We start from the raw sequence: 24660 nt of genomic DNA, 5'->3' as shown, positions 1-24660 counted from the left end.
CACACACACATATTTTCTATTTTAATTTGAATCCACCCAGCCTGCCAACCTTTGGGAGAGCTAAATGGACTTTCCCTGGGGTCCAGTGGGGCTACTCGCTCATTGTGCGAGGGAGCTGTGATCTTCAAGCGGGTCCTCTCTGCCCTCTGTAGTGATGCCGGAGGCCGGAATGACGCTTGAAGATCACTGCTCCCTCGCACACTGCCCCAGCCGACCACAGCAAAACTCCCCCAGGGCTCCACGCTCCTCAGGGCGACCGGCCGGCTCCATTGTTCCCCCATCCTGCCGTTAGCTAAAGGGCTTTAAATCCCAGGTGCTAGGGCAAAATTTCTAGTCGCAATGGCGACCTGGCGCCTAAGATTTATCGAGCCCTGGTTTAAATATCCCTTACACCAACAGCTTTAACACCAAATCCTGATCACTAGCAGGGTTATTAAATCACTTAAGTGAGAATTGCCTGGATTTCAAATTTAATTGACTTGGAGACCCAGGACAATCTTGAAAATGAGAGGAATCTCAATGTATCCTTCCTGGTAAAATATTTAGTAAATAAATAAATACATATTTCTAAACTGGCTATTTTGGCCTCCGCTTTCAAATTCACTTTGAATTTCCGTCAATTGTGATATTGGTGAATAACACTAAGACTGAGCTTACAACGACCATTACTCTTGGGAGAAATGAAAGAGGATTATGTATATGCCAGTGTATAAAAGCAATCAATAAAAACTATATATATATATCAGTATACGGTTGCAGTAGCAAATTTACTGGGAATTTGGTTAGCCCAATATTTAGGCAAGACTTTATGCTCTACGAGAAATAGCACATTTAATGGAAGGTACGTTTTAAATATAAATTTGTGTTTATGCCAAATACTGAAGGGAAATCCCTTTGACATCCAAAAAGGCAAATTGCATTCTAACCGCAGTCACAGAAAGGAACGCTCACAAGAGAAATATTGTTTACAGATCATTTCAAATCAATCCCTCTAGGAGATTGTACTTGCTATACGCTTCTGAAACATGCAGATTGAATTGCCAGCTATAAAATTACTCAGCGTAGCAGACATACTAGACAAGCCAAGTTAGTAAGCCGGATGGCGCGCACTGAACAGAGCCCACCATATCAGAAGCAGATTGTGCAAAAATGCATTGGCAGAGCCTGAAGAATACAATTGGTTCTGTGCAAGTACTCAAAAGCTACATGCTGCTAAAGGCAGTAAAATATAGACTTATAGAAACACTCTGGCAATATAACAACTTCATCAAAATGCAGTTATGGTGCCAGGAGTCCCCTGGTGCTTGCTTACCTTCACAAATGGAATAACCCCTATGGTGACTCTCCAGTGCCTTTCTTCCCTTAACTGTCCACATCCACTTTCTCGAATTCTAATTCAGGAACCGCTGCCTGCTGCCAGGCAGGAATGTCCCGGATTGGCTTAGAGCGATAAGCTCATGCTCTAAACCAATCACTAGCTCCCTATTCATAAAAAGATACCTTTTTCATGAATGGAAAGCAACGGATTGGCTTAGAGCATCAACTCTAGATGGTTACTACAGGCGCTTCCTTTGAAACAACCAAGTAAAACTCATGTCTTGAATTCAATGCTTTCCTGTGATAAGCATTTGGAGACGTGCGTTTTGTGTACACACTTCCCTTTTCTCATTTATATATTTTCTGTTTTGACTATACTAAAAAAAACAAAAACAAAATGGCAACAAAGTGGGTAAAACAACATTGCGACATTGTATCAGTAACAATATGAAGCCTACTGCACAACTGCTGACATGACTACAAAATCGGGCTAAATCCAGGGCAGCAAAATAACCTCCCAGAATATATTTGTGCAAAACACGGATCATCGGTAGTAGAAACATTAATAGTGAGAGGGTTCCCTGTAAACCCTGTGCGTATATACACAACTATTAATATAACTTATAGTAAGACATAAATGCAAGTGTTGATTAAAAGCATCAATAAACATTGATCTGAAAGAGCAGGTGTGATAATAAAACAAGACGTAAACACATGAACAACTTGAATCATCAATACAAGATAGATAATTATTATAAATCGAGACAGCCGCCTAAACGCTTAAAAGTAGATAAAGTATCATAAATGTATAACAATTAGGTAAAACAGTGCTACTGTTTCCAAAACAAAAAAATCTATGAAGACTTAATGAAATAATTACGGTCTCCTTCTGCATGCATCGATAATTGTATGGTATAGCATAGCACAGTGTTGCCTGCTCTTTGGCAGCTCCCAGCCTGACTGAGCATTATACTAAATAACATCTGGCACGCGAGTTGAAAATATTTCAGATTAAGCACAGCCAGATTTGCATATTGCAATGCGGATCCAATATTATTAAGAACCTGTGTTAAATATTAGCAATACATGATATTACTGGTGTACAGTCTAATCGCTACCCGAGAAGCAATAAAACAAAATAAAAATGCAATTATGTGAACTACACGTAATCAAAGAGCATTTTTAATACACTTTTGTGTAGAGATTTAAACAGGAACCCTTTAGCCATCTATAAGTGGATAATACTTACTTTAGTAGACTGTTAATATGGCATAGTGCTAGGGCGCCAATAATCACATCTACATAGAAACATAGAATGTGACGGCAAATAAGAACCATTCGGCCCATCTAGTCTGCCCAGTTTTCTAAATACTTTCATTAGTCCCTGGGCTTATCTTATAGTTAGGATAGCCTTATGCCTATCCCACGCATGCTTAAACTCCTTTACTGTGTTAACCTCTACCACTTCAGCTGGAAGGCTATTCCATGCATCCACTACCCTCTCAGTAAAGTAATACTTCCTGATATTTTTAAACCTTTGTCCCTCTAATTTAAGACTATGTCCTCTTGTTGTGGTAGTTTTTCTTCGTTTAAATATAGTCTCCTCCTTTACTGTGTTGATTCCCTTTATGTATTTAAATGTTTCTATCATATCCCCCCTGTCTCGTCTTTCCTCCAAGCTATACATGTTAAGATCCTTTAACCTTTCCTGGTAAGTTTTATCCTGCAATCCATGAACCAGTTTAGTAGCCCTTCTTTGAACTCTCTCTAAGGTATCAATATCCTTTTGAAGATAGGGTCTCCAGTACTGTGTACAGTACTCCAAGTGAGGTCTCACCAGTGTTCTGTACAATGGCATGAGCACTTCCCTCTTTCTACTGCTAATACCTCTCCCTATACAACCAAGCATTCTGCTAGCATTTCCTGCTGCTCTATTACATTGTCTGCCTACCTTTAAGTCATCAGAAATAATCACCCCTAAATCCCTTTCCTCAGATGTTGAGGTTAGGACTCTATCAAATATTCTGTACTCTGCCCTTGGGTTTTGACGTCCAAGATGCATTATCTTGCACTTATCCACATTAAATGTCAGTTGCCACAACTCTGACCATTTTTCTAGTTTACCTAAATCATTTTCCATTTGGCTTATCCCTCCTGGAACATCAACCCTGTTACATATCTTAGTATCATCCGCAAAAAGACGCACCTTACCATCAAGACCTTCTGCAATATCACTAATAAAAATATTAAAGAGAATGGGTCCAAGTACAGATCCCTGAGGTACCCCACTGGTAACAAGCCCAAGCTTCGAATATACTCCATTGACTACAACCCTCTGTTGCCTGTCACTCAGCCACTGCCTTACCCATTCAACAATATTGGAATCCAAACTTAAAGATTGTAGTTTATTGATAAGCCTTCTATGTGCAACAGTGTCAAAAGCCTTACTGAAATCTAGGTAAGCAATGTCTACTGCACCACCCTGATCTATAATTTTAGTTACCCAATCAAAAAAAATCAATATAGACACTGTTCATATGGCATAGTGCTAGGGCGCCAATAATCACATCTAAATCAATGTAGACTGTTAATATGGCATAGTGCTAGGGCGCCAATAATAGCATCTAAATCAATATAGACTCTATTCATATGGCATAGTGCTAGGGCGCCAATAATCACATCTAAATCAATGTAGACTCTGTTCATATGGCATAGTGCTAGGGCGCCAATAATCACATCTAAATAAATGTAGACTCTGTTCATATGGCATAGTGCTAGGCCGCCGATAATCACATCTAAATCAATATAGACTGTTAATATGGCATAGTGCTAGGGCGCCAATAATCACATCTAAATCAATGTAGACTCTATTCATATGGCATAGTGCTAAGCCGCCAATAATCCCATCTAAATCAATGTAGACTCTGTTAATATGGCATAGTGCTAGGCCGCCAATAATCCCATCTAAATCAATGTAGATTCTGTTCATATGGCATAGTGCTAGGGCACCAATAATCACATCTAAATCAATGTAGACTCTGTTCATATGGCATAGTGCTAAGCCACCAATAATCACATCTAAATCAATGTAGACTCTGTTCATATGGCATAGTGCTAGGCCGCCGATAATCACATCTAAATCAATATAGACTCTGTTAATATGGCATAGTGCAACGCCACTAGACATTGTGGAATTGATTGTCATGGACTGTAAAAAGTACATGCAGGCATTTTTATTTAGGAATAAACATATAAACACACACACATATATATATATATATATTCATACGTACGTACATATATACATAGACACACACCATTGTAATGATTACATGTACAAGCAATTTGGCAGTGTTAACACATTGTCAATATGTTATTGTTTACAGCGAAGCCATTTCTTATAAACGGTTATATGACCCACAGACTGATACCTCCTCAAAATGTGTTATTCCAAATGAACCTTTCACAAATCCACTGAATAATGCTATTAATGCATCAGGCAAGTACCTGGGAAAGTTTATTATAAAAGTTACAACCACAGTTAGGTGAAATTATGTAGACTTTATAATTATATGAAGCAACATCCACAAAGAATATTAGACAAATTTAATATAACAAATGTGATGAAAAAAAGAAAAAAAAAAAACCCTGCCGAGACCACTGTTATTAAGGATCTGGAATATGTTACATTTCAGCAGAAAAAGTGTAGGAGCTAAGTCTCCCTGGCCTTTTTCATGATCTGGTAATGGAAATACAAAGAGTGTCCTATGATTAAAGGGACAATATAGGCACCAAAACAACTTTAACTTAATGAAGCAGCTTTGGTGTCTAGATCACACCCCTGAAGTCTCACTGCTCAATCCTCTGCCATTTAGGAGTTAAAATACTTGTGTTTCTGTACAGGCAGCCCTAGTTACACCTTCCCTGGCTGTGACTGACACAGCCTGCATGAAAAAAAAATGGTTTGAAATGGTTTCTCCATTGTTATTTTACTTTAAAAAAATTCTCTCTTAGTATGTAAATTAAGCTTTAATCGCATACAGGAGGATCTATCAAGCAATTAATAGAGCTAGAGATAAGAGATTCTAATTTAACAGAATTTACAATAAAGAAGTGGGTAAACATTAGATGACGCTTTACAGGATGTGTTTAGGAGGGCTGTGCAAGTCACATGCAGGGAGGTGTGGCTAGGGCTGTATAAACAAAGTGATGTAACTCCTAATTAGCAGAGAATTGTGTAGTGAGACTGCAGGGCCATTATATGTACATTAAAACTGCTTTTTTAAACAAACGTTATTTGGGCTACTTTAGTGTCCCTTTAAATTATCAGTTGTGCTAACCTAGTTATTTGGGCTACTTTAGTGTCCCTTTAAATTATCAGTTGTGCTAACCTATCAGTCCCCTTAGAAGTGTAAAACTTGGGAAAGAGGGCTCTACACACTTTTGAAAGGGACTTTCACAGCACTATAACCACTACATAACCCCACCGAGTAAACATACATTTGTACAGAATCCTTAGACAGCTCATCGAGGAATATAGCTGGGGGGAGAGACCATATTTTAGCTTAGGAGTCAAAAACTGACTTCTTGCAACAGATAGGCAAGTACATTGTTAACATTTATACTACTTACCTTTGGATCTGTTAGAGCATTGATGACGTTTCCAAGAGCCAACAATGAGCGATTGATGTTCGTACCTTCACGCAAACGTGCACCCTTGGCGTTTGTAGCACTGGCTCGTTCTGAACCGGCCAAATCGATTAAAGACATTTTGGCTAACCGAACATTTTGATTTATGCTTGCGGTTTTGTCTTGCTGCCTTAAGTAAATCTGGTAGACGGACAGAATATATGGCAACATTTAATACATTTTACCGACATTTACAACATCCTCAAACATATGCAGAGTAAATCAAAATATTAAAGGGAGACTCCATGCAGGAGCCATGGTACAAACTCCTTGCAAAGGATGATGGTGTTAAATGTGGTCCAGGGGCATGTAAGATATGTACATCTTTCATAAATTCCTACTGAAAGCTCCATTAAGGACCCGCTCATGAACACTAGGTCCAGACACAAAAGGTTTCACTTGAAGAAATTAAATACATGTAAGTGAGCATATAGAGTAGTTAGTAAACCCAGATTGATGCACTACTGTAAAAACATGTTTCTATGGTGACTGCCACTAAAGGTGTTACTAGGCAGTAATGTAAACGCTGCCTTTTTTTAATGAAAAGGCAATGTTTACATTGAAAAGACAGCAGGGACAGGCCATAGACACCAGAACAACCACATAAAGCTGTAGTTGATCTGGTGACTATAGTGTCCCTTTAAATTATCGGAATATTGAAAGTATAAGAGTTAATTACTAGGAGCTTCAATGCAGCATTAAACAGGTGCAAAGCCCTGAAGGTGAAACTTTAGACCAGGGGTTCTCAACCTTGTCCTCAAGGACCCCCTACCAGTCCAGGGTTTAGGGATTACCTGGGTGTGTCTAAGGTGTTTAGAAAAAGAAAAAAAAAACAAAAAAAACACCTTAGAGTCTAAGGTGTTTTTTTCCCCTTTTTCTAAACACCTCAGACACACCCAGGTAATCCCCAAATCTTGGACTGGTAGGGGGTCCTGAGGACTGGGTTGAGAACCCCTGCTTTAGACAAAAAAAGCAGTGTGTTGCACATAACTAATTAATCAGTAAGATATTCAAAAAATGTTTAAAAGATATCTTATTGGTGTAGCCTTCGTCTACAAATACAGCTAGTTACTTTTAAGGGCATAACAGTAACATTATTAGCAATATTTAATTATTTAATTTTTTTACCTGTAAGACAGCATGTGATCGTGACGAGGATGCATTAACATCTGTTGGATGCTGACTCCTATTTTTGTTCCCATAATCCAGCAACTGAAGGATTTCCTCCGCTGACTTTGGCTGCAAAACAAATTTTAAAAATTCACATAGAAGATTTATAAATGGTGATATTGTGACAAAATCAGCTATAAAATAGGAACAGTAGAATTTTATTTCATATATAACATGTGGACATCTCATCTCCACAAGGAGGGAAAAAGTAAAAGGACAATTCAAGTACATCTGTCACCTTGATAAACCTAGTTTAGGATATTTTCATATATATCCTAATTGCAATACAAAAGACAATAACAGTCCCGGTGCTGGGAAATGACAAACGGTGATATTAGCTTGGTCTAAAAATCAGTCACTACACAAAACATCACACAGTTAAAAACCTCTCAAAATAATTCCTAGCTGTCGTTTGGACAGACAAGAATGACTTCCTGGATGAGGTCCTGCAATCGCTCGCACTGCATGGAGACGCAGAATGCCCCCATAGTGACTCATTCATTCAGTGCATGTCTATGAGGAGATGCTGATTGGCGCAGCACAGCTATTTGCCATGCATGCACAGTAACCTCTCGATGATTCCCAGTGGATTGGCTGAGATCATCAAGATTGAAGATCTCAGCAAGGGAGACATGCTAGCAGGATGGAGATCAGCATGGCAAACCAACAGGTTTGTGTATAGGGGTAACCCAAACAGTTAGTACTACACTATAGCATTAGGAATACATGTTTTATTTTTCTAACGCTATAGTATTCCCCCAACATCACTAAAATTTGTATTGTTTTTAGTATTCCTGCACGCCTACCTCATTTGCCATCACGCATGGTCACTGTGACTGGGGGGACGGGGAGGACGGACAGGAGGAGCTGGGTTTAAGAATCCAGAGCTACTTATATTATAATGAAAGCATGGAACTCTACAATCCTCTGTCTTTTCTGGCATATCACCTGCAAATCTAGTAATAAGCTGCTAATTTGAAACAGTACAAAAAAAAAAATCCACAGGCAGTGGAGGTACATTGTGAACTTGCCAGAGCTGTAGGTACATTTACCAATGGCTAGTAGGCGAGTGGAACTTTAGGAAATGGGATAGAACACTGATGGAAACAGGGATGTTTTGTAGACAAATTATGCTGCTGCTTTAGATGGTTGTAAAATTAGAGGATTACCCAGAAGATTTGTAAACCTACCTGATGCAGTGTTAATCCTTGCACAACAACCCCTTTCTGAGCATCTTCTCGTACAGCTAAGGGTCCAGAATTTGCCAGAAGATCACGAATTTGTTCATTGTACACCTATTAGGGAGAAAAATAATGTGACAATCAAGGTTTAGAAGTCCTGCTTTAGTATTTTCAGAACATACTTATTGCTCTGAAAATATGAATATTGGAACACAAGGAGAAGACAGTGTTCAGCCCAGCATTAGATTAAGGTAGACAAGTGATCTAAATGACACCACATACATTGGTATATTAGTTGATACCAGCATACACAAAGTGATATGGAAGAGTCGTCATATGTACAAAGTGTACACTTTCAGAGGAAATTGATTCAGAAATCCGGTAACGAGTTCACAGTAATTCTTTATGGAAGCAGACGTATTACACACATCTTTGAAAATTAATCAGTAAAGATTAAAATAAAGTTTAAAATGAAAAATAGCTTGTGAAGGATTTTAGATAAGTATTGCATTCTTCTTTAGCACTGTAACAAAGTGCCATTTGTGCTAATAAAAAAATGTAAACTCAACTAACGCAAGTGAAAATGTATTGAATAGTAAAGAAGAGATTTTGATGTAAAATACCAATGGAAGCTTTATTGTGGATTATGTCTATAAAGAGGATCCATGCTGTTCTTACAGGAACGGAGAAAAGACCCGATTATAAAGGGAAGATTTCTGTCTGGCTCATTTTTTGGACATCAAAGACATAACTTGAACAGTCAAATGTGGTCGACATACAGACCCACACAAAAGGGGACAGGCACAATTTGTGATATAGCCCAAGTCATAACTAAAGTACAAATAAAGGGGTTACAAAAGTAAAAAGGTTTGTGCTCCCACACTTATAAGAAATGGCAGTACGTCCTATAAAATGGTATATGTTATATAGCTACAGAGATGCATACACTCAACAAAACCAGATTCAGAGACAGACCGTGAGATTTTGTGAGTAACAAACCTCTAGGTAGGAAAGAGCAACATCACACAGCTTTTCTTCTTTCACAATTTCAATCCGATTGTACAAATCCATCATTGTAAGGTACATGACTCCAGGCTGACCAGCAGTGCCAAGCATCGTGTGCGTCTTCCCAGCTCCTGTGGCTCCGTAGGCCAGAACTACAAACAAGACAATAATGAATGGCCCACTTCAAAGGTAATGCAGTTTTATACATTAATAAAGATGTGCAAAGGAAAAAAAAAAAAGTGACGATTCTCTTTACAGATTTCATCAATTTTCATCTGAACAAATATATCATAACTACATGTATGGCAGAGGAAAAAAAGCACCTCTAAAAACATGCAGATTAGGACCGTTCTACCATTCTTTAGATTTCCGGCCCACATTTTAGCAGTCATTTTTAGTACTTGACATTTAAAAAAACGGTAATTATTTTGCTTACACTGTTTAAAGAGAAATTTGTTTATAAAATTAAGCATTGTGCACGAAAAATGCACTTACAATTATTTTAAATCATATGAATTAATAGCTTTACTTGTTTCACAAATAAATGGATATATGAATGTTAATCTCAATAAATCCTCTAATAGAAATTTCATTTTAATTTACTTAATTGTTCAAACAACAACCATGTTGTAATAATAAATAAAATATGATTTCACAGCAAGTGGAAAGTTGTGTTTTTCAAGGGACACTATTGTCACCAGAACCACTACAGCTTCAAAGGAAACTACAGTGCCAGGAAAACAAACTTGTGTTGCAGAAGGGGTTAAAAACCCCTTCTGTCACTTACCTAGGTCCAGCGGTTCAGTGCTTTCCTATGTGGATTTCAGTGACGCTGAAAGTCCTCATGCATAACGTGTTATTTAGGCACCAAAAGTCGGCTTAAGACCCGAAAGCCCCTTTAGAGGCTGTTTGGGAGAAAGCCACTAGAGGAGGAGTTAACCCTAGCATATTACATGCTCCGTGTTAAGGGTAATGGGACACTGCACCCAGACCACTTCAATTAGCTGAAGCGCTCTGGGTGTCTATCATGTCCCTTTAATGTAGTGGTTCTGGTGTCTATAACCTGTTCCTGCAGGCTAAGGACTGTAAAAGTAGCTTGTTCGGAAAAAAACAACCCAAAAACTGTCTAGAAACACCTCTCGTGCTAGTCACTCAGACTGCCACTAAAGGTACATCTTAGTCAACTAGCATTCAGAATCTCCCCCCTCTGCATGGAATCACTGAACGTCCCCAGAGAGATGCATTGGTTCAATGAATCTCTATTAAAAGTTGATTGGTACAGCGCTGCATTTTGTTGCCTATGCACAGTAGCCTCCCAATGATTTTCTATGGGAAAGCATCGGATTGGCTGAGATCATCAAGATTGATCTCAGCCATGGAGGTGGGGCCAGCCACAGCATGTGAGTAAAAACAGCTTTCCCATGCAATCAGAGTGGGGCCGGTATCCTAAATGTTTGTATTCCTGACACCATGTTCCTTTAAGATTGTTTACATAAATAAAATTCACCAATGTAATAACATAAAGATATCTATATTATTGACATTAAAGGGAATTATAGTTACAGCTTAATGTAGTTGTTCTGGTGAGTATAATCATTCCCTGCAGGCATTTTAATGTAAACATTGCCTCCGAAGGACACCTCCAGTGGCCACTCCTCCGATGGCTACTGGAGGTGCTTCCTGAGGCAGTGCTGCACAGTGTAACTGACCCTCTGCATGGAGACACTGGACTTTCCTCATAGAGCTGCATTGATTCAATGCATCTCTATGAGGAGGTGCTGATTGGCCACATCTGCGTTTGGCCCCGCCCCTACCCACCTTCCTGCCGATTTCAGCAAATCCAATGTTTTCCCTATGGAAAAGCACTAGATTGGCTGAATTTATACATTCTGATGATGTCAGCAATGAGAAAGATCAGAGGTGGACGCCGACGGGCCCATGCACCACAGGCAATAAGGTAGGTTTTATTATCTTTTAAAGTGGGGGGACGGAGGGGCATGTTTGTTTTCCTGACCCTGTAGTGTTCCTTTAAGCTAATGCTCCATAACATCGCCATAAGATCTACAGCATGACGGGTTGAACTTATTTTTGGCACATAAACATTGAATTAAAGGGATCCTATAGTGTGAGGAAAACAAAGTCATTTTCCTGGCACTATAGGATTTATATGTCCCCTTGGCAATGTTCCTTGGCGCTGGGTCAGGCTCCGCCCATGCTCCTCCCCCGCCGACATCAGTTACGCGCATTAGACCTCCCCAATGGAAAAGCATTATATTATATAATACTATACTATGGGGGAAAATCGGACGCTGAAGGTCTGTGAGGACGTCCAGTGTCAGATAATGGACCAAAAGTCAGTTTGGATTCCGGAGGCCCTCTAGTGGCTGTCTGTTCTCTGGAACTGCAATGTTTTACATGGCAGCACTAACTGCAAAAGGGTCACAGCACCCAGACTACTTCAACTTGCTGAAGCGCCTACAGTGTCCCTTTAATAAAAATATAAATATTCCATGGAGCCAAACATTTTGCAGAAAAACTAACACCATACATTTAAGGAAATAAATATATACATACACACACACACACGTAAATAACAAATAATTGGGGTTATTTACTAAACAATGAAATTAAGTTTAAACATTTTTGCTATTTTTTATTCTAGTTTCTGCTGACATCTAAAGAAACTTTCAGATGAATTAAAAATGAGTTTGAGGTGACAGTTGTCCTTTAATACTTGGACACCTCCAATTCGTTCTCCTCTGTCCATGAGGACTGCAATTTGCCCTTCTGTGTGTTTTGACTGATGGATTGTGGGTAACTTAGCTTAGCAACTGAAATTTAAATTTGTTTAATCTTTGCCCATTACCAAAATTGGCCAAAGATCACAGTCCGCATGAGAAAAATAGTCCCTACTTTTTATCATGTTTAAAAAAAAAAAAAAAAAAAAGAAAGATGAATTTTAAAAAATAAAAAGAAGTAGAGTTGCAAAAAAGCATTAGTCTAAAAGCAGTAATCTGACCAAAAATAATAATTAAGGTATTTCTCATGATACTCATTCAAGGAAAATGTAATTTTTCTAAACACACTGCCAATGCTAGCCATCACTGATCCAGATCTCTGAAGGCAGCTCATGCTTAGCCAAACGTACATACACGCTAAAACAACTTATCCAGAATTACAAATGCTAATCTCCAGAGCTTGGTCTTCTCTGAGGAGGCTGGAGGGATTATGTATTTACAAATGTGCTATACAGGTTTTGTTTGGAGTATTATGTGCACTCGTGTCTCTATCCTGAGAAATGGAAGTCTTTTGGTTAATTCTACATCGTGACTTCAGAATATCTTAACACACATAGAAAAATGTATCTTTCACAATCTTTCCAACTCATTTCACACTTATATCCACGTACCCAAGTATGTTCGTTTTTGGTTTATTTATACATGTCCAGTATTGTGATGTAAAAGCAATCCAAATTATATTTGAAAGAGAGAAGTCTATAGCCTTGCTACTAAAGTCTTTCTAAATGAAAGATTTAAAGGGACACTATAGTCCCCAGAACAACTACAGCTTATTGTAATTGTTCTGGTGAGTAGAATCATTTCCTTAAAGCTTTTTGCAGTAAACAGTTATTTTTCCGAGAAAATGCAGTGTTTACATTACAGCCCAGGGATACCTCCACTGACCACTCCTCAAATGGCTACTGGTGGTACTTCCTGGGTCAGTGCTGCACAGTGTGACTGACATTCACTGTCACCACCCTCTGCATGGAGACTCTGAACTTTCATCATAGAAATGCATTGATTCAAATCAGCTCTATGAGCAGATGCTGATTGGCCAGGGCTGTGTTTGACTTGTGCTGGCTCAGCTCCTGATATGCCTCCTTGACAGTTTCAGCCAATCCTATGGGAAAGCATTGTGATTGGCTGAGAGAATCACTTCTGGTGATGTCAGCCAAGCAGGCAGGTCAGGGGCAGAGCCAGCAACAGAACACTGGAATAAAGGAAAAGTTTTACTATATTAGGGGGACTAGATTGTATTTTTAACACTGTAGGGTCAGGAATACGTGTGTGTTCTGACCCTATAGTGTTCCTTTAAGTAACTGTGTCCCAAATCTAAATTGTAGTATTGGACATTTAAACCTCTGGATTTCACCCAGTTACTTCCACACAGCTCCAGCAGTGAGGAGCCTAAACTGGCTCACAGATTTTAGAGGAACAGTAAAGCACAATTTTCTTTGAGAAGATGCGAGGACTAAAACAATTCTGAGTCGTGCCAATGGTTTTTAGAGAGCTATGTGGCATTTCACACAAAACGCCATGTAGTACTGGACTGTACAGACGAATTATTTTGGAACAAATCCAATTGCAAACCATGTCTTTCAATAATACCTTTAAAGAACTGAAAAATAAATGGCATTCTGATTTATTATACAACAGAAAACACACTACCCATGGCATGTTCCGCTGAAGATAATAAATCATGGTCAGCCACATTACTAATGCACAATACATGCAAGTAATTACATCACTTGAAGGGGATTCGCAACTGCAAGCGAGTAGAATGTACTATTTAAATGAAAAGTACATGCTGATCTCACACAGGATCAATGCTGTTACCCAGATGGTATCAGGTAACCAGAGCTGACAAATTAGATGCATAAAACAAATTTAGGCCATTAAATGGGCAGCATCCAGAAAACACAAAACTTTTTGCCCTTGCATGGATATACCGTTTGCATACCCTAGCAGAAAATGTGAAATTTTAGCATGGATTTTGAAAATATGACTGATCATGCAAAAAAAAAAAAAAAATACATATATATATATATATATATATACACACACACACACACACACACACACACACTTTTTTTGTGATCATATTAAGCCATTTATCATCACATAGTTTGGCTCCTTTTTAAATCATAATGATAACAGAAATCACCTAAACAACCTGATCAAAAGTTTACATAACCTTGAATGTATGCCCTTGTTACAGACACGCACAGATTAAAATGGCAATTAAAGGTTAGTTTTCCACACCTGTGGCGTTTTTAAATTGCAATTATTGTCGGTGTAACATAGTCAATGAGTTTGTTAGCTCTCACGTGAATGCATTGAGCAGAAAATAACTGTCAAAAGGCCTCCATAACAACGTGATGGAACTTTATATAGATGGAAAAGGATATAAAAAGATATACAAAGCCTTGAAAATGCTAGTCAGTACTGTTCAATCACTTAAGAAGTGGCAAAGTTGAGGATCTCTTGATACCAAGAGTCAGCCAAGGACAGGTAGACCAAGAAAGATTTCAGTCACAACTGCCAGAAGGATTGTTTGGGATACAAAGAAAAATCCCACAGGTAACCTCAGGTGAAATACAGGCTCTTCTGGAAAAATGCTATTTTGGTTATTTCAAGGAGCACAATGTGATGATACTTGAACAAAAATGAGCTGCATGGTCGAGTTGCCAGAAAGAAGCCTTTACTGCACCAATGCCACAAAAAGCCAGGCTACAATATGCCTGACAACACCTTGACAAGCCTCACAGCTTCTGGCACACTGTAATTTGGAGTGACGAGACAAAAATAGAGATGTATGGTCACAACGATAGGCGCTATGTTTGGAGAGGGGTCAACAAGGCCTATAGTGAAAAGACTACCATCCCCACTGTGAAGCATGGTGGTGGCTCACTGATGTTTTGGAGGTGTGTGAGCTCTAAAGGCACGGGGCATCTTGTGAAAATTGATGGCAAGATGAATGCAGCATGTTATCAGAAAATACTGGCAGACAATTTCCATTCTTCTGCATGAAGGGTGCGCATGGGACGCTCTTTGACTTTCCAGCCTGACAATGACCCTAAGTACAAGGACAAGTTGACCCTCCAGTAGTTACAGTAGAAAAAGGTGAAGGTTCTGGAGTGGCCATCACAGTCTCCTGACCTTAATATCATCGAGCCACTCTGGGTTGATCTCAAAACGTGCGGTTCATGTAAGACAACCAAAGATACTGCATGACCTAGAGGCATTTTTACGAATGGGCAGCTTATACCACCTGCAAGAATTAGGGGCCTCAAACAGCTATTACGTTTGAATAGGGGTCATTTAATTTTTTTCCTTTGTTGCCATATTTTGTTTTATGATTGTGCCATTCTGTTTTGATCTACAGATGAATATGAATCCCAGAAGAAATAAAAAGAAATGTGTACTGCCTGCTCACTCGAATTTTCTTTAAAAATGGTACATATATTAGCAGTTCTCCAAGGGTATGCAAACTTTTGAGCACAAATGTATTAGTCACACATGTACTGCTTTCATAATCATAAAGTTACACAAGAGAATCGGCCTAGTAATCAGTGACCCCCCATTTGATGCAACTTTTTGAATGCCAGAGCATTTATAACAAATAGATACCCCAGTGTGTTCCATGGCAAACCCAGCAGTCACATGAATTGTACGTTGCTATATGGACCTCCGTGCAAACTCGCTTCTTATCAGTGGAAGCAGCATTGTGATCATACGAGCAGATTTCCAGTTTTTTTATGTAACCATTTATACATATAATGGATTTATATAAAAAAAAAATGTGTGTGGGGGGGTAGGTAAATAAACCTAGAATAATTAAATAGAAAGTAAACTTGGAAGGGACAACTCTTCTTCTGAAATTACAGAATACCAGAAGGATCTATTTTAATGACTATGCTATATTTTTAAAACACACGGCCGCTGGAGGCATCAGACGGCGTGTCAAAAGCCATCATTGCTGTGTGGATTAGGATGACATGACACTTTATCTTTCATTTGCACCAGCCACTAACAATACAATATCTCTGATAAACAGATGCTTTGCAAGCCTCACTGGAAACATCAAGTTGGTGTAGGCTGGCCAAAAGTAAGTCCTCGGGGAACAAGAGCTCTGAGAGAACACCAGCAAACACATCAGGACTTCCAGATGATCACCAACCAAATCCAGACATTGGAGCTTGAAATCTTGAGTGTTGTTTAAGTGTGGTTAATCGCTGATTGGTGTGATGGCAATTACAAAGTCCTGTTGCTTTAATTGAGGCTCAAGATTTAACCAGAACAAACAGGCAACATTTTAGTCATATAGTAAACTGATGCCCATGTATATGACCTAGAGTTTAACCCCAACCTTACAAATAAGAGTACCCTATAGAAAAAGATATACACACACATACTGCAATACTAAATCACTATTTAGTAGATATACCAACAAATAAAACATGCATGCCCTTAATTGTTCATTTTTAACACTGGGAATACATCTAAAAACAACTTACTAATATAGAGACGCATTGGGAAGCTAGATTACTACCATGCTGTGCTAATCATTTCCTTATAGAGATGCACTGAGTCAATGGGGAGCATTCAGGTGTCTCCATGCAAAGTGTGGAGACCCTGAATTACAGTTCTGCAATCTTTGCAGGACCGAACTTAGGAAGTCCCTATAGTGGACGTCTGAATGACAGCCACTAGAGGTGGATTAAGGCAGTCACATACAGTGAGGGAAAAAAAGAAAATCTGTGGAGGGAGCTGAAGGTTCGAGTTGCCAAAAGGCCAGCCTCGAAACCTTAATGACTTGGAGAGGATCTGCAAAGAGGAGTGGGACAAAATCCCTCCTGAGATGTTTGCAAACCTGGTGGCCAACTACAAGAAACGTCTGACCTCTGTGATTGCCAACAAGGGTTTTGCCACCAAGTACTAAGTCAAAGCAGCCAATTACTTATTTCACTCATTGACATGCAAATCAATTCATACGTTTTTTGATATGCGTTTTTCTGGATTATTACTTTTTTTAATTCTGTCTCTAACTGTTAAAATACACCTACCATTAAAATTATAGACTGATCATTTCTTTGTCAGTGAGCAAACGTTCAAAATCAGCAGGGGATCAAATACTTTTTTCCCTCTCTGTAAACACAGTCTTACAGTCTTTTCTCAGAAAAGGCAGCGGTTGCACTGCTGAGGCTTTACAGCTGTAGTGGTTATGGTGCCTATAGTATCTCGTTAGTGCATATTATATTGCAATTGAATGTTATAACTTACACCATGGGGACCTTGCTATACAAAACACAATTGTCGATGATAGGATATGGCAATATTTGGATAATAGTATTGTAGTCAATAATGATTAATTGTATTGCTAGCAAAATTACATATGACATTTTATTTTAAAGTTTTTTTGGTGAGGCAGAGAAGGTATTACTTGTATAATAAACTAGGGATCGACCGATTATCGGTTTTACCGATCTAATCGGCCGATATTCGGCAATATCGGTATCGGCCAATTCAGATACCAATATTGCCGCTAATACCTCCTAGGACCGCCAGGCTCATTACAAGCCCGGCGGTCATGAGAGGGGGGGCGGGCAACAATCGCTTACTCACCTCCCAGCAGCTCCTCCAGCTACCTGTGTAAATCTTGCGAGACCCGCGGCCGTCAGAGCGTTGCCATGTGTTACCATGGCAACGCTCCGCGCGGCACGCTGGCCGCGAGATTTACACAGGTAGCTGGAGGAGCTGCTGGGAGGTGAGTAAGCGCTTGCTGCCCGCCCCCCCCCCCCACAGCTCAGCCCATATCACTGGACCACCAGGGACTGCTATATCCCCCCTCCCTGGCCAGGCTACAAGCAGGGGGGGGGGGGGGGGGAGACAACAAAAATAAATGATAATTAAATATTAAAAAAAAAAAAATTTTATAAAAAATGCCCCCTCTCACACACACACACACACACACACACACCATTATATACACATACACTACACACACTGTGTATATAATGTAGTGTGTGTGTGTGTATATATAATGCAGTGTGTTTATATAATGCACACTATACAAACACACTGCATTATATACACACACACTACATTATATACACACACACACACACACTACAAACACACTGCATGATATACACACACTATACAAACACACTGTGTATATAATGCAGTGTGTGTTTGTATAATGCAGTGTGTGTTTGTGTAGTGTGTTTATATAATGCAGTGTGTTTGTGTAGTGTGTTTATATAATGCACACTACACAAACACACTGCATTATATACACACTCTGTATTATATAAACACTACATTCACTATACACACACTCTGTATTATATAAACACACTACATTTACTATACACACACTCTGCATTATATAAACACACTACATTGACTATACACACACTCTGCATTATATAAACACACTACATTGACTATACACACACTCTGCATTATATAAACACACTACATTCACTATACACACACTCTGCATTCATTATACACACACACACACTACACATTTAGTATATACAGCATTCACTTTAAGCACACTACCCACACGCTACACAAACACTCTGCTTTCATTATGTACACACTACACTAATCCACACTGCATCCACTACACACACACACACACACACACACTACACTAATACACACTGCATCCACTACACACACTACACTAATACACACTGCATCCACTACACACACTACACAAACACACACAGCTCCCCTGTCTAAACACACTGCATCCACTACACGTGGCATGTATATTTTGTGCATTTACCTTTAGAAATAGTTTTTATTTTCCAAAATGGTAAATGCACAGAATATCGGCAAATTATATCGGCTATCGGCCTGAAAGTTCACAGAATATCAGTATCGGCTCTAAAAAATCAATATCGGTCGATCCCTATAATAAACCAGTCTCCAGCAAATGTTCTTTTGAACTGTAGATGCATTATGCAAAAGTTCATAAAAACAAACAAACAAACAAAAGATTCCCTTTCAGTCGGCACATATGCACAATTGATGCTTTTTAATATTCCTTATTTTAGATATTTCCATTAAACAAGACAAATAACTACTAGCTAACACTTCTAAAAATTCAAGAGTTTTTGATAAGATAAAAGGGCAAAATATAAATGTAAAATCAAGTAATCCCAACTTACATTGATTCAAGAACATCAGTACAGCAACCGCACAAAATAGCAAACAGAACAACAAACAATGAGAACCCTGATCAAAATGAACTTACAATCTAAACGGCTTAACTGCGGCTACATGAAAACAAACAGTGTTGCAATACGTCATATTGGTACTTTATCCATTTGATGTCCATCACTCAAACATATTACCGTATATTTCAGTCGCTCTATAATTCCTCCCCTATCCCACAAAAAAACAATCATTTTACTGGTTGAATGTTTTTTTTTTTATTTGGTTTGTTTTTTTAAACCAAGCGAGGGGAAAACTTAGTGAAGGGGTCAGAGGAAAGGAGGATTCATAAATCATCAATACATTACCTGTGCAGTTATATCCATTTAGTACACCATCAAGAACAAATTTGGTCGTATGTTCAAATACTTCATCCTGAGTGGAGTATTCACCAAAAACCCGATCAAACACAAATTTAACATCCTTGTTTTTCTTTTTGGTGATATCTCTGTTTGCAATACGTCGGCCTTGGAAAAAGTTCACCTCGTCTACTTTGGGGTCAAACACCAACATGTGATTATCCACCACTTGGACAACGGTGTTGAAATTCCCTTGTTTTTCTCTCTCATTTTCAGGACGGACTCGAACCACCACCTTCACGTGACTGCATACATTTAATTCACTGGTCATCTTGAATCTAAAAAAAACAAAACAAGAATCAATTTAGAATAAAAACAATTTATGCATTAAAGGACCACTATAGTGCCAGGAAAACACTTGTTTTCCTGGCACTATAGGGTCCTTGGGTCCCCTCACCCTCTAGGTCCCCCTCCCGCCGGGCTCTAGGGTGAGGAAGGGGTTAATCCCTTACCTTTTTTTCAGCGCTGGGCTCCCTCAGCGCTGGGGACTCTAGGGTGAGGAAGGGGTTAATCCCTTACCTTTTTTTTCAGCGCCGGGCTCCCTCAGCGCTGGGGGCTCTAGGGTGAGGAAGGGGTTAATCCCTTACCTTTTTTTTCAGCGCCAGGCTCCCTCAGCGCTGGGGGCTCTAGGGTGAGGAAGGGGTTAATCCCTTACCTTTTTTTTCAGCGCCGGGCTCCCTCAGCGCTGGGGGCTCTAGGGTGAGGAAGGGGTTAATCCCTTACCTTTTTTTCAGCGCCAGGCTCCCTCAGCGCTGGGGGCTCTAGGGTGAGGAAGGGGTTAATCCCTTACCTTTTTTTCAGCGCCGGGCTCCCTCAGCGCTGGGGACTCTCCTCCTCCTTTCCCCGTCATCGGCTGAATGCGCTTGCACGGCATGAGCCGGGCGCACAGTCAGTCCATAGGAAAGCATTCTCAATGCTTTCCTATGGACGCTGGCGTCTTCACACTGAAAAGTGAGAAGCGCCTCTAGCGGCTGTCAATGAGACAGCCACTAGAGGCTGGATTAAACCTAATGTAAACATAGCAGTTTCTCTGAAACTGCTATGTTTACAGCTGCAGGGTTAATCCTAGATGGACCTGGCACCCAGACCACTTCATTGAGCTGAAGTGGTCTGGGTGCCTATAGTGGTCCTTTAAATGAGCTCTGTCATAGCCTTTACTTTCAGTTGTACATAATGATTGCTCTACCCTCTTTGCCATTTTCCTGTGTTTATATTTATAAAGTTTGTCTTCCTTGCGCTGGATCTTTATACCTGGGCGCCGCCATTATGTTCCCCTCCGTTTACGATGTCTACAGTTTGCCCTACGGTGGGATTTTTTTCACCTGATGGATTGTGGGTAAATTAGCTTAGCAACTGAAATGGAACTTTGTTCAATTCTGGCAGTGGGCGGAGCTTAAACAAAGATCACGCACCCCCACAACTCCAGCTGGCCAGCACCCCCCCACCCCCACACTCCAGCTGGCCAGCACCCCCCCACCCCCACACTCCAGCTGGCCAGCACACCCCCTCCACACATACTCCAGCTGACCAGCACACCCCCACACACATACTCCAGCTGACCAGCACACCCCCACACACATACTCCAGCTGACCAGCACACCCCCACACACATACTCCAGCTGACCAGCACACCCCCACACACATACTCCAGCTGACCAGCACACCCCCACACACATACTCCAGCTGACCAGCACACCCCCACACACATACTCCAGCTGACCAGCACACCCCCACACACATACTCCAGCTGACCAGCACACCCCCACACACATACTCCAGCTGACCAGCACACCCCCACACACATACTCCAGCTGACCAGCACACCCCCACACACACACTCCAGCTGACCAGCACACACCCCCCCCACACACACTCCAGCTGACCAGCACACCCCCCCCACACACACTCCAGCTGACCAGCACACACACCCCCCACACTCCAGCTGACCAGCACACACACCCCCACACTCCAGCTGACCAGCACACACCCCCCCACACACTCCAGCTGACCAGCACACACAACCCCACACTCCAGCTGACCAGCACACACAACCCCACACTCCAGCTGACCAGCACACACACCCCCACACTCCAGCTGACCAGCACACACCCCCCACACTCCAGCTGACCAGCACACACCCCCCCCCCCACACTCCAGCTGACCAGCACACACCCCCCCCCCACACTCCAGCTGACCAGCACACACCCCCCCCACACTCCAGCTGACCAGCACACACCCCCCCCACACTCCAGCTGACCAGCACACACCCCCCCACACTCCAGCTGACCAGCACACACACCCCCCCACACTCCAGCTGACCAGCACACACCCCCCCACACTCCAGCTGACCAGCACACACACCCCCCCACACTCCAGCTAACCAGCACACACACCCCCCCACACTCCAGCTGACCAGCACACACCCCCCCCACACTCCAGCTGACCAGCACACACCCCCCCCCACACTCCAGCTGACCAGCACACACCCCCCCCCACACTCCAGCTGACCAGCACACACCCCCCCACACTCCAGCTGACCAGCACACACCCCCCCCACACTCCAGCTGACCAGCACACACCCCCCCCCCACACTCCAGCTGACCAGCACACACCCCCCCACACTCCAGCTGACCAGCACACACCCCCCCCACACTCCAGCTGACCAGCACACCCCCCACACTCCAGCTGACCAGCACACCCCCCACACTCCAGCTGACCAGCACACCCCCCCCACACTCCAGCTGACCAGCACACCCCCCCACACTCCAGCTGACCAGCACCCCCCCCCCACACTCCAGCTGACCAGCACACCCCCCCCACACTCCAGCTGACCAGCACACCCCCCCACACAGTCCAGCTGACCAGCACACCCCCCCCCCCCCCACACTCCAGCTGACCAGCACACCCCCCCACACACTCCAGCTGACCAGCACACCCCCCCACACACTCCAGCTGACCAGCACACCCCCCCCACACTCCAGCTGACCAGCACACCCCCCCACACTCCAGCTGACCAGCACCCCCCCCCCACACTCCAGCTGACCAGCACACCCCCCCCACACTCCAGCTGACCAGCACACCCCCCCACACAGTCCAGCTGACCAGCACACCCCCCCCCCCACACTCCAGCTGACCAGCACACCCCCCCACACACTCCAGCTGACCAGCACACCCCCCCACACACTCCAGCTGACCAGCACACCCCCCCACACTCCAGCTGACCAGCACACCCCCCCACACTCCAGCTGACCAGCACACCCCCCCCCACACTCCAGCTGACCAGCACACCCCCCCCACACTCCAGCTGACCAGCACACCCCCCCCACACTCCAGCTGACCAGCACACCCCCCCACACAGTCCAGCTGACCAGCACACCCCCCCACACAGTCCAGCTGACCAGCACACCCCCCCCCCCACACTCCAGCTGACCAGCACACCCCCCCACACACTCCAGCTGACCAGCACACCCCCCCACACACTCCAGCTGACCAGCACACCCCCCCACACACTCCAGCTGACCAGCACACCCCCCCCCCACACTCCAGCTGACCAGCACACCCCCCCCCCACACTCCAGCTGACCAGCACACCCCCCCACACTCCAGCTGACCAGCACACCCCCCCCACACTCCAGCTGACCAGCACACCCCCCCCCACACTCCAGCTGACCAGCACACCCCCCCCACACTCCAGCTGACCAGCACACCCCCCCCACACTCCAGCTGACCAGCACACCCCCCCCCACACAGTCCAGCTGACCAGCACACCCCCCCCCCCACTCCAGCTGACCAGCACGGGGGGGGGGGGGCAGCTTTGGCAAAACTTGCCTCCTGTATTGCCGAACCCCGGGGATGCTGTCTGTTACATTGTATCCCCTGGGATTGTGTTACACTGTGTCCCGCCCGCTGCCAGTCCTGTTACCTGGGTCGCCCGCTGCCAGTCCCGTTACCGGGGTCCCGCCCGCTGCCAGTCCCGTTTCCTCCTGTTAGAACGCTGGTAACGGCTAAAGGCCTGGGAGCCCACCGCAGTCACGTGACGGGGCCGGTCACATGGTCCAGCTGCACAGGAAGGGGAGGGCGGGAAATTCAAATCTAAAGGAGGCTCCCACTACATAACGCTGGGCTACCGGGCACCCACTGTGCATGCCGGGCTCCCACTGCACAGAGCTGGGCTACCTGGCTCCCACTGCACAGAGCTGGGCTACCTGGCTCCCACTGCACAGAGCTGGGCTACCTGGCTCCCACTGCACAGAGCTGGGCTACCTGGCTCCCACTGCACAGAGCTGGGCTACCTGGCTCCCACTGCACAGAGCTGGGCTACCTGGCTCCCACTGCACAGAGCTGGGCTACCTGGCTCCCACTGCACAGAGATGGGCTACCTGGCTCCCACTGCAAAGAGCTGGGCTACCTGGCTCCCACTGCAAAGAGCTGGGCTACCTGGCTCCCACTGCACAGAGCTGGGCTACCTGGCTCCCACTGCACAGAGCTGGGCTACCTGGCTCCCACTGCACAGAGCTGGGCTACCGGGCTCCCACTGCACAGAGCTGGGCTACCGGGCTCCCACTGCACAGAGCTGGGCTACCTGGCTCCCACTGCACAGAGCTGGGCTACCGGGCTCCCACTGCACAGAGCTGGGCTACCGGGCTCCCACTGCACAGAGCTGGGCTACCGGGCTCCCACTGCACAGAGCGGGGCTACCGGGTTCCCACTGCACAGAGCGGGGCTACCGGGTTCCCACTGCACAGAGCGGGGCTACCGGGTTCCCACTGCACAGAGCTGGGCTACCGGGTTCCCACTGCACAGAGCTGGGCTACCGGGTTCCCACTGCACAGAGCTGGGCTACTGGGTTCCCACTGCACAGAGCTGGGCTGCCTGGCTCCCACTGCACAGAGCTGGGCTGCCGGGCTCCCACTGCACAGAGCTGGGC

At 43.3% G+C, this 24660-nt stretch overlaps 1 protein-coding gene across 1 annotated transcript in view; it reads right to left on the bottom strand.

The window, feature by feature from the left end:
* KIF18A (kinesin family member 18A) overlaps window positions 1-23724 on the bottom strand; it is an 83076-nt gene extending 59352 nt beyond the window's left edge. Inside the window, exons 1-6 of the mRNA XM_063438579.1 lie at window positions 23656-23724; window positions 19684-20012; window positions 9357-9514; window positions 8367-8471; window positions 7135-7245; window positions 5950-6147 (exon numbers count right to left, since the gene is read on the bottom strand). Coding sequence (XP_063294649.1) covers window positions 5950-6147; window positions 7135-7245; window positions 8367-8471; window positions 9357-9514; window positions 19684-20005 — 894 coding nt within the window. The 5' untranslated portion in view covers window positions 20006-20012; window positions 23656-23724. The remainder of the gene's footprint in view (window positions 1-5949; window positions 6148-7134; window positions 7246-8366; window positions 8472-9356; window positions 9515-19683; window positions 20013-23655) is intronic.
* Between the last annotated feature and the right edge of the window lie 936 nt (window positions 23725-24660).

The sequence above is a fragment of the Pelobates fuscus genome, chromosome 12, assembly GCF_036172605.1.
Source record: "Pelobates fuscus isolate aPelFus1 chromosome 12, aPelFus1.pri, whole genome shotgun sequence".
Taxonomy (NCBI): Eukaryota; Metazoa; Chordata; class Amphibia; order Anura; family Pelobatidae; genus Pelobates; species Pelobates fuscus.
Note: the sequence above shows the minus strand (reverse complement) of the source record. Positions and strands in the feature narration are given on the sequence as shown.